General features: G+C 58.5%; 1 protein-coding gene across 1 annotated transcript in view; it reads left to right on the top strand.

The window, feature by feature from the left end:
- The first annotated feature begins 1229 nt into the window (after positions 1–1229).
- Positions 1230–11109, top strand: part of ACHE (acetylcholinesterase (Cartwright blood group)) — a 19185-nt gene continuing 9305 nt past the window's right edge. Inside the window, exons 1-2 of the mRNA XM_042473943.1 lie at positions 1230–1415; positions 7048–7247. Of these exons, the coding sequence (XP_042329877.1) occupies positions 1230–1415; positions 7048–7247 (386 nt within the window). The remainder of the gene's footprint in view (positions 1416–7047; positions 7248–11109) is intronic.

The raw sequence follows: 11109 nt of genomic DNA, 5'->3' as shown, positions 1-11109 counted from the left end.
ACGGTGGCCAGCCTTTGCCACCCAGACTGGGCTCTGGGCAATGGGGCCTCCCCCAATAAACACTCTGAGTTCGGCAAAAAGGTAAGTAGGGCCCATTCCCATCAACACCCAGTAAGACCACTTGAAGTATTTGGGGAAACCCAGGACTGGACTCTGGGGACCCCCATCCTCCCTCTGGGCCTGATCCCACTGAGCACTCAAAGGAAGCTGGCGTCTTCCAGGTGAGATGGTGCAATAGGCTATTGCTCTATCTGGGTCTGCATTGTCAGGTGGGACCAGCAGCCACCACCAATGGGTTTCCCTGGCCAGGGTTGCCATTTGGGAAGGAATTTGGGGGATTTGAGAGCATCTTGGTCTCCCTCTCCAGAGGCCCTGCCCAGTAAGACCAGTTCTGGCAAGCGAAGTGGAAGACAAGGCTGCCCACTGATGCCCCTCCTCTGCCCCACACACCCCTGACAGGGCCACAACTCCTGGAGCCTAGAAGGCCTGAGCCACTATCCCTTGGGAGAGTGATTCACTGACCCTGGCTCAGAAGGATGTCTAGGCCTACAGCGCGGCTGTGGTGGGTTAGAATAATAAAAGAGTTGGAAGAGACCACAAGGAACCCCATTCTGCCATGCAAGAACTATCAATCAAAGCACCCCTATTTTGAGCAATGGGCATCCAGCCTCTGATTAAAGACCTCCAAAGAAAAAGACTCCATCACTCTCCATTGAGGGAGTGTATTCCACTGTTAAACTGCTCTGACTGTCAGAACGTTCCTCCTAATGTTTAGGTGGAATCTCTTTTCCTGGAGCTTACATCCATTGTTCCGGGTCGTGTTCTCTGGAGCCGTGCCCAGTTCCCTAAGTTTCTCCTCATAAGGCTTCATGGTTTCCAGACCCCTCACCATTTTGGTGCCCCTCCTCTGGACATGCTCCAACTTCTCAACATCCTTTTTGAATTGTGGGGCCCAGAACTGGATTCAGTATTGTTTCAAGTGGGGGTAGGTGTGTTTGCTTGCCTTTCTGTGGCTCCATCAGTGGTCGGTTGCCTAGGCCGCACAGTGCCTGGGGTACACCTCGCTCCCTGTTATGGGGCAAAAGACTTACCTTGCATGGAGGCCAGGACCAGATTCACACAGAGCCAGCAGGCCAGGTGGGTCACCCCCATCCTCCTGTCATTGGGGCTCATGGGCAGGAGGGCAGAGACGTCTGCAATGGGTTCCCACCAACGAGCGAGAGCCGGCAATGCTGGTGCTGCTGCTTCAGCTCAGCACCCAGGCAGGATTGGCACCTGGAGCTCCAGGAGATTTCTGGAGGGAGGAGGAGGAGGAGGAGGAAGAGGAGGAGGTGCCCAGCCTGGGCATCCCAGCCCTCGAAGTGATGCAGCGGAAGGGGGGGCAGTTGGCCCCTCGAAGGGCAGGGGCCTGGGAGGTGGGGGGGCATCTGGGCCCCGGGTGGTGGGTCAGTGGCCAGAGGGGGTCACAAGGGACCCCACTGGGGGCAGGGGAGGGGCTCAGTAAGGTTTTCCTGAAGGACATGTGCCCAGAGTGGCACTTAACCCGCCCAGCGTAAATAACTCTGACAAAGGGACTTGGGCAAATATTTGCAGGAAAAGTCTTGAGCCTTGGCTGGGCACCTCCCTTGAGAAGGTGAGAAAGAGAGAGAGAGAAAGGGAAAGGGAAAGGGAAGGAGGAACCAACAAAGAAGATGTGGGGCAGAGAGGGAGACATGGGTGGGAAACCATTTCCTGACCTCTTGCCATGACACACACACACACACACAAGTCAAACTCTAAGCATTAATTGTGAGCGACCCATTTAATCCTCTCTCCTTGGGTTCCGAAGTTTAAGAAATCAGGCCCCAAGTCTCTTCCTGCCAACTCACCACAACTGGGCACAAATGGCATGTGGAGCCCTGCACTGGAGTCACTGAGAAGCATCATTTTGCACAGTTGTGGTGAAAAAGTGCAAATAATGGAAGAGGAGCCGTTGAGCTCCAGCCTCCGCCTCACAAGCATCCCTCTCACACTTCCACGTTTCATCATGGCCACACAAGGTGCCACTTCAGCAAGGCCAGCGCAGGGCTGTGGTCAGCGTCACAGGTGGGCCTCGGGGGAGACCTGGCTGCCATTTCCTCCTCCTCCGCCCCACATCCTTCATCCCATGACTTGAGTGTTTCCATGGAGAATTGGGCACCCGTGGGATGCCCTCAGCAGGAGAGACCAGAGGCTCCTTCCCACTGTTTTTTGTGGGTTTTTCGGGCTATGTGGTCATGTTCTGGAAGAGTTTCTTCCTGACGTTTCACCAGCATCTGTGGCTGGCACCTCTGAAGATGCCAGCCATAGATGCTGGCGAAACGTCAGGAAGAAATTCTTCTAGAACATGGCCACATAGCCCAAAAAACCCACAAAAAACCATGGATGCCGGCCATGAAAGCCTTCGACTCCTTCCCACTCCTTCCCTCCCCAGACACCTGTCACTCTAGTGTGTATTGTGTGACCTCTGTGTGTGTTTGTGTGTGTGTACATCAGTGTCTGACAGATTACATTCTACAGACCCAGGAAAGGAAGAAAGAACCCAATCTCCGAGCCAAGCTGGCTTTGCAAACACCTGAGGCCTGTTTGTCTTGGACTGGGGGGAGGGACAAGAGATGGGCTGTTGCTGTTGTGTGTACCTGTGTGCCAGACGCAGCACGTGTTGCAACGGGGCACGGTCCCTGGCACTGGCCTGCTTGTGTGCCACCAGCACCTCTCTTCCCTAATTCTGCCCATTATCGCTCTGCTCCTGCAAAGCCCAGCTTGACGTCACACCCTTCAAGAGGGTTGGTTGCAGGTGTTGCTTGCTAGCCGCTGGCACCTCTGTGAGTAAAAGTGCTGCACAAGGGCACCAAAAGCTGCGTCCTGGCCAGTGTTTATCTAATAGGAGCAGCTCAAGCAATGCAAGAGCTATAAATAGCGCTCCCAGGATGCCCCTTGGAGTCATTCCCATCCCCTCGGCCTCCACCTTGGGCACCTCGCCCTCCTCTTCCACCTTTGCCCTCCATCACTGTGCAGCTCTCAAGTTCTCTTGTCCTCATGGCACCAGGAAGGGCAGCAGGCCAGGGGCACTCTGTGTGTGTGCATCACATGCCTACAAGCCCCCTGTCAACTTATGGCGACCCCATGAATTTCTCAGGGTTTTCTTAGGCAAGGAATCCTTAGAGGTGGTCTTGCCAGTTCCTCTCTTTGAAATAGAGCCTCCAGCATCTGGTGTTCCCTAGCAGTCACCCATCCAAGGACTAACCAGGTCTGACCCTGCTTAGCTTCCAAGATTAGAGAGGGTCAGGTCCTTTAGGGCATTTAGGGTGGGGTGAATAAATCAGTCACTTTGGATCTTTCAGGATCACAGGGCTGCCAGTGTCCTGTACCTAGGACTTGGGGGGGGGACACTTCCTTCAAAATCTTGGGGAGCTGAGTAGAGGAAGCAAGCGCTGAAGCCCCCTCCAGCCACAGCCACTACCATTTGAGTCAGTTGGGTTCCCAGCCGCATCGCTGGGCCCATCTCCTTGATGGGCAATGGGGAGATGAAGCCTTCCTGGAGGCCCCCTGGCTTGTGCCATCCGTCTATCTGTCCATCCGTCCGTCCATCTGTCCATGGACACTGGTCAGGTAGAAGAGATGCTGGACCTGCGCAGGGGGAAAGATGGGAGGCAAGAGCTGGCCACTGCCCTTGGGATGGATCCCCCGTGGGCCACTGAGTCCAACGCCCCGCTTTCAGTGCAGGCCTAAAACATCCTCTGAAGCAGGGAACCATCCAGCCTCTTTTTGGGGACGCCCAGAGAAGAAGCCTGGCCACCCCCCAAAGCGGCAGTGGATTCCATCGGCAAACCGCTTTCTCTGCCAAGGAGTTCCTTCTGATGTTCAATGGACAGCCTCCTTCCCAGCAAAGCATGCATCCACCTTCCCTGGGGGCTCCTCTGGCTGGACAAGATGGAAGAGGGGCAACTCCAGCCCCCCCCCCTTTAGCAAAGGGGCAGAGGGAGCTGGAAGCGGGTCCAGGAGGGGTCCTGCCAACGTCCTTCTGTGCTCCTGCACAGCCTTGGGCCCAATGGCCTCTGGCATAGCGCACTCGGCCATTTTCCGCTTCAGATAAGACTCCAAACAGGTTTTGCTTGACGGGAAATTGTTTATTCAGCACCATTTAATTGTTGGTGTTTGGGCACGGTGCCAACCCTTTGGAACCCTCTCCAAGGCAGAAGATGGCAGGAATGGAGGGAAGGGAGGACAGGGCCAGAGCCTGTTGCTTTCCACAAAGGGCTATGTCTACAGCTCTTGAGTGTGTGCAAACACAGCCCACAACTCTGTGAGGTAGGCTGCTTGCATTCTTCCCAGACTGCAGATGGCAGAAGGCTAAGGTCACAAAAGGGAGTGGGTGAGCAATGCCTGTGGGGCATCCCTTGGAGTGTCTTATGGGATGTGATGTTGGGATTTGAACCTGGTGCCCCCCAGCTCAGTCCAGGAAGGAACAGCCAGGCTCACCAAAGGTCCCTCCAGCAGCTTCACAGGGATCCCTTGCTGGGTCCTGCCCCCCCTCTGGCCTTGGGGATTCCTGGAGATTCACTGCCCACCTCCTGCCCTCCAGGCCCCACAGATAGCCCAGGCGCCAGGCCAGGCGGACCCTTGTGGGTGCGTTTGTTTGTTGAGAGTAAAACGTTTCCCGTTTGCTTTTATGGCCCGAACTCTAGCAAGGTTTGTTTTAGTGGGTCACAAAACACTTTAAATGCCTAGAAACACATGATAGGCATGCTCAGAGGGCAGATAAAGAGGGCAGGCCAGTGAGAGGCCAAGTGGGCCACATTTTAAAGGGGGAGATGGAGCATCCCAAGGCAACCAGCCCCTCTGTGCCTCCTAAGGGAACCTCTGCTCCCACTGGGGCCACAGATGGGGCAGGCCAAGGGGTCTCCAGCCAAAGGAGGGCCAGGCAAAAGACCACTGGAGATGCCCAGCACTGAATCCGGGGGTGGAGATAGGGCAGATGACCCCTGGTCCAGCTGGTGCAAGTGCTCTCATTCCTCTGTTGAAGTCAGGGGCGGGCTCTCTACTGCCTTTGACCCCCTCCCAAACACCCCCACCCACCCAAAACCCCACCCGCCCGCCCGTCTGTTGGCCACAGCCTTCTGTGCATTCCTTGGGTCAATTCGATTTTAAAATGGCTGCCAGTCCCAGGGGAGCTGCAGGATAAAGGGGCTACATTGCTCTTGATGGTGTCGGTTGTAGCCTATGTCACCATGGGCACAACGGCGGAGAGGTGGGCCAAAGGAGCCCCAAGGGAGTCCATATCCGGGGTGCTGCCTGGGGGGCCAACATCGTGGGCCACTGCTGCCTCCCCCTTGGACCTCCGCTAAGGCATGCTTTGCTTCCTTGCACCACCCTTGAGATGCCAGGCCACCCCCACCGACGCCCTCCGTGGCATCCCTGCATCTGCGTGTTTGCCATGCTCGGGTTCACCTGGGCCCTGGAGCTAAGCGGCAGCAAAGCCCTTGGGATCCCTCTCCTCCCTGATGGCAAACATGCTAAGCCCCAATTTGGCCAAAGAGACTCCTGCGGCCTCTCTTCCTCCGCCTTGGTCAGCCATCCCTGGACAATGCCAATCACACCCAGAGCAGGCTTGATCCCAGTTGGGCCAAACCGCCTCAGAGGAGCAGAGCTGTGTGTGCGTGTGTGTGGGGGGGGGGGGAGAAGTGCCTCTGGGGCTGTGAAGACCCAGCAGCCACCCCACATGCCACTGGGGCTCAAGGCGATGGAAACTGGGGGGAGGGTATTCCTGCCTCCATCAGGGAGGCAGGAATACACACAGGGAGGCTGGGCAGGCAGACAGCCTCGAGCTCACAGCTCCTGCCATCTCAGTATGGTGACTTCCACAGCACTCTGCGCATGCTCAGAGGCACCCCCACATGAGAGGATCCTGTCTCTTGATCGGAAACTCCCTCCAAAAAAGGTGGGTGAGGAGGGGAGCCTGGCAGCTCTGCTCCTTGTTCACCCCCAAACTCTGCTCCTTTGCTACCAATGGCCCCACCCCAAATGCTGCACCAGCCTAAGGCAAGCAACTGCGGAGAGGAAAGTCCTTGTGCCCCCCAGGTGCCAGGCCCACCGGGCATCATTCTCTCCTGGGCATTGTGGGCATCCAGGCCTCCTCCCTCCCAGGGTCTGGGGGGCAACTAGGGCTCTTCCAACCCCCAACCCTCTCCACAAGAAGCCTTGCGATTTGGGAGGGCAGGTTGCCCAGGGTCAGCCGCTGAAGCTCCTGGAGGATTGGAACTCCTGGAGGATTGGAACTCGGTTCCCGCCGCTGCCTGAGGCCCCGGAGCTCTCTCAGACTGGGGCAGCCGAGGGGCCCCGTTGCCACGGGGGCCTTCTCGAAGCCCCCCCCCGGCCCTGTGGGCCAGTGCGGCCAAACCCAGAATCATGAGTTGTTGGTGGGTTTGGGGGGCTCTGGGGCCAGGTCCCAGAAGAGGCGATTCCTGGCGTCCCTTCGCCAGCAGCCTCGGTGGCTTTGGCATCTTCAGAGAAGCCAGAGGGAGCCCAGCATCCCCAGGCGAGCAGGAGAGGCCCAGAGGAGGGAGTGGGTTAGGGGCCCAGGGGCCTCTGGGGGCCCCAGCCCCGCTCCCCCTCGGCCGGGCTTCCCTCGCCTGCTCCGCCTGGGGCGCCCCTGGCAGCCGCCTTTCCCAGGATCCCGCGGGAGGCAGCGGCCTTTCCCCTCCCCCCGGAGGAAAGGGCGGGGCGGGGGCGGGAGGGACAGGCCCCAAAGGCCCCCCCTGGTGGCCGGGTCGCCATCCCTAACCCCCCGCCCTTAAAACCGGGCCCTCCGGGCCCCGGAACCCCCCCCCCTTTGCCCCAGACCCGGAGGGAGGGAGGGGTCGCTGTCCAGAGCGGAGGTGCTGGAGGCAACGGAGGGGGCTTGGGGTTGACACGTGTCTTCCCATTCGCACGTCCCCCTTCTCCCCCGGTCTCGCCCCCGAGGCGCAGGGTCTCGCAGGGGGAGGGGGTCGTCCCCCCAGCTCCGAATAAGGGCCCCCGGGACTCTAGGGGGGACCCCCCCCGCCGGGAGTCCTGGGCCCCTCCTCCTCCTCCTCCTCCTGTCGTGGGGGGGTCAGTCCGGGAGGGGGGCCCTCATCCCCCCCCCCGCCCTCCCTCCCCCTCCCTTCGGCTGAGAGCAGAAGCAGAAGCGAGGCAGAAGCGACTGACCGGAGCCTTCCCCTCCTCCTCCTTGTCCTCCTTCGGGGCAGGTAAGGGGCGGGGGGGGAGAGAACCCCGGGAAAGTGAGGCTCCTCATTCCTTGGAATGGAGGGGGCATCGGCGGCCCCACCATCGGTCTCCCCCCCCCGATAGGGCCTCTGACGCGGCAACCCCGAAGAGGACCCCCTCCGACCGAGCGGCGATGTTGGGGGGGGGGCTGGAAAGCCATCGCTTCCCCTCTCTGACCCCCCGAGGAGCAGCTGGGGGGAGAAGGGGCGGAGGGGGATCTCCTCGTACCCCTCCCCTCAGCGCCCCCCCCTCGAAAGGCACCCCTCCTTTCCCTTCGGCGCCCCCCATCTTTGCCTCTCCAGCGGGTGGGGGGCCTGCAAAAAGTCGCCTGGCCTCTCGAAGTCCCCCCCCCGGCCCTTTGCAAAGCCACTCTCCAGCGGAGGAAAGGGACCCCCACAATTGGGCCTGCGCGGGGGGGGGGAGACGGGTTGCGTCCGTGCCCCATTCCCCCTCCCTCCCTCCCTCCCTCTTTGGGGGCGTCTGGGCCGGTGGGGGGGGTCCTGCCGCTCCTTGGCTCCGCCGCCCTCCCCCTTTCCTCCGGAGAGGTTTTTTTTTTGGGGGTCTCTTCCCGGCTTGTCCATGGCTGGCCCCGCAGTGTTTGCAAACAGCAGCTGCGCGATTTGGGGGGAGGATCGGGGGCTGGAAGGAGGGAAGGCAGGAAGCCAGGCATCCGGACTCCACTCGCCCCCCGCCCTCCCTGTGATTGTTGGGGGGTCCAGGTGGAGGAGGGGAATCCCAGCCCCTCCAGCCCCCCCCCACATGGGGGACACCACCATCTCCAAGGGGAGGGAAGAGGATTCCCATTCTTCCCAGCAGCCCCCCAGAGGCCTCTGGGCCCGGTGGGCAACGTGGACAAGGAAGGGGGTCTTTGGGGGGACAGTGAGCCCCCCTGACCCCTTCCCTCCCTCCCTCCCTCCCTCCCTCCCTCTTCCGTCCCAGAAAAGGGGGGCCCAGGGAGGCTGGGGGCAGAGGCATGTTGGGGGGCTGTGTGTGGACCTAATGCCTTTTGAGTGCCCCTCTTCCTGGGGGACACGTGGGCCCCCATCCCTGGCTTTGGGGAGCTTGATGGGGGTGACATTGTCTCTCTCCCCCTACATCTCCCCCCAACCAAGGGCTGCTGTTTATCTTGGGACAGATTTTAAGACCCCCCCCCCCGCTCTTTGTGGGGCCTAAGAAGCAGAGGGGGTCTCTGGGGGATGCATGCAAAGGCTGCCAGGATCCAGGTCCCAGTGCCCCCCCCAGGATGGGATGGGGGCAAAGGCAGGGCCCCAGTCAGACCTTGGAGGGCCCCCTGAGAGCCCAAGGGTGGCCATGTGGCCCCTTCAACACCCTCACAAGGGGAAGACCCCCCCAAAGCACCAGCCAGGGCCCCTGGGAGCAACTACCTCCTAGACCCCCAGCAGAAGGGGAAAATGGGCCCAGAGCAGCCAGTGCCCTCAAGGGCCCAGCGAAGGCCTTGGGTGCAACCTTTGTCACAGCCCTCACTGGGCTCTGCACACAAACACACACTCACCAAGCCTTTCCCCACATCCATTGGTTTGTGAGAAAGCCTCCCAGTGCTCTGTCTCTGTGACCAGGCCCTGAGAAGGCCTTGGTCCTCCATACGCTTGCCTGCGAACGGCGTGCCCAAGATGGTGGTGCCAGGAAGGAGGATGGCAGGGATGCCCCACACAATTGTCACCACTGCCACCTTGGAGGAAGACACCTGCCCCATGCAGCGGCCTCCTAGATGTTCCTGCTGGGCAACGCAGCAGCCATTCTCAAGGGGGGGTCTACTTGGAACGGATCCCCCTCCCTCCCTCCCTCCCTTGGTCCCCCATGAGGTTTGCAGTCTCCCACCCCGCAATTCTGTGCAAGGAGGAAAGGAGCCCCAAACCATCCTTGGCTGTCCACCCGCAGAGGATCCTGGGTGCCTTGTGTGTGCTTGCATGCCCACCCGCACCCCCAGGGATCCTGGCTGCTGACCTAGAGGACCCAGGTGCTCTTGTCAGAGGCCCTTGGTGTCAATCAGCCTGTTCATTATTCAGCTTCCAGCCCAGGAAGGAGGAGGCAGTTCTAGATCACTTGGCAGAAGCCAAACACAGGCCTTGCAGCCCAAGAAGAATCCTTGCAAGGAGTGATGTTGGCCAAGGAGCAGGCCAAAAAAGCCTCAGAAGCCTCAGGAAAAATCACGGCGGAGACTCGTTTTAGCTTTCAAGAAAGCGAGGGGATGCATTCATCCCTCTGGGGCTTTGGGGGGTTGTTTCCTTTTGCGGCGGTTGTGAGGAGAGTGCCATGCAGCACAGAGAACAGAGCCCTAACTGCCACATTTCTGAAGGGCAGCTGCAGCTCCTTTGTTCAGATTTGGAGGGCGTTGATTCCCTTCACCTTGACCCCTCTTGATGGATCTTCCTTCTCTGGAAAGGGAAGGAGAGCAATTTGTGCACCGACTCGGAGGCCATTGCTGCCAGGGGTGGGGAGCAGCTCCTTATCAGAGACGCATGAAAGGACTTGGAGGAGCATCTGTAGCCTGGAGAAGAGAAGAGAAGAGAAGAGAAGGGGGGACGGGAGGCTTCAAATATCCGAGGGGCTATCAGGCAGAAGACGGGGCCGAGATGTTCTCCTCTGTGTCTCCGGAGGGCAAGGCCAGAGCCAGTGAGTGAAAGAAGGAAGGAAGGAGGCAGAGAGGTCAAGCGAGGGATCTGCCTTCGGCCCTCCAGCTGCTCTCAGCCACAGCCTCCGCCTCCCCCTTCCCCACATGTAGCAATGGCAGCCATGGGGCAGAGGAATGGAGACACATGCTGCATGGTGACGGGGAGGCCTTGCTTTTGCTGGGGGCTGGCAGGCTCTGGAAAAGGAGCAGATCCTGCATTTTGGATCCTGGGTTGACCCCTGGAGCTTGAAGGAGATGATCTCAAGCAGTGTTCTTTGCCAAGGTGTTCCTCATAGAATCAGAGTTGGAAGAGACCGCAAGGGCCCTGATCCAGTCCAACCCCATTCTTCTGCCATGCAGGAAATCCAAATCAAAGCATCCCCATTGACAGATGGCCTTCCAGCCTCTGCTTAAAGACAGCCTCCAAGGAAGGAGACTCCACTACACTCCGAGGAAGGAGTGGGTTCCACTGTCAAAGAGCCCTTACTCTCAGGAAGTCCCTCCTAATGTTGAGCTGGAATCTCTTTTCCTTTAGCTTACACCAATTCCTCCATTGGGTCCTATTCTCTGGAGCAGCAGAAAACAAGCTTACTCTCTCCTCAATATGGCATCCCTTCAAGTATTTAAACAGGGCTCTATCATATCCCCTCTTAACCTTCTCTTCTCCAGGATAAACATCCCCATCTCCCTCAGTCATTCTTCATAGGAATGGTTTCCAGACCCTTCACCATTTTAGTTGCCCTCCTTTGGACACATGGCTCCAGTTTCTCAATGTCCTTTTTGAACTGTTTTGCCCAGAATTAGACTCAGAGCAGAATAGAGAGGGACTATTACTTCCCTTGATCTAGATACTATACTTTTACTGATGCAGCCTAAAATCACATTGGCCTTGTTAGCTGCCGCATCGCATTCTTGACTCATGTTCAACTTGTGGTCTACTAAGACTCCTAGATCCCTTTCACACGTAGAAGTCTCTCATTCAGCCAGGTGTCCCCCATAATCCTATATCTGTGCTTTTCGTTTTTCCTCCCTAAGTGCAGTACCTTACATTTCTCCGTGTTGAATCTTATTTTGTTAGCTGTGGCCCAACTTTCTAGTCTGTTCAGGTCATTTTGAATCTTGATCCTGTCCTTTGGAGTATTAGCTATTCATCCTAATTTGGTGTCATCTGCAAATGTGATAAGTATGCCCCCAATTCTGTCCTCCAAGTC

The sequence above is a fragment of the Sceloporus undulatus genome, chromosome 6 (genome assembly GCF_019175285.1).
Source record: "Sceloporus undulatus isolate JIND9_A2432 ecotype Alabama chromosome 6, SceUnd_v1.1, whole genome shotgun sequence".
NCBI lineage: Eukaryota > Metazoa > Chordata > Lepidosauria > Squamata > Phrynosomatidae > Sceloporus > Sceloporus undulatus.
Note: the sequence above shows the minus strand (reverse complement) of the source record. Positions and strands in the feature narration are given on the sequence as shown.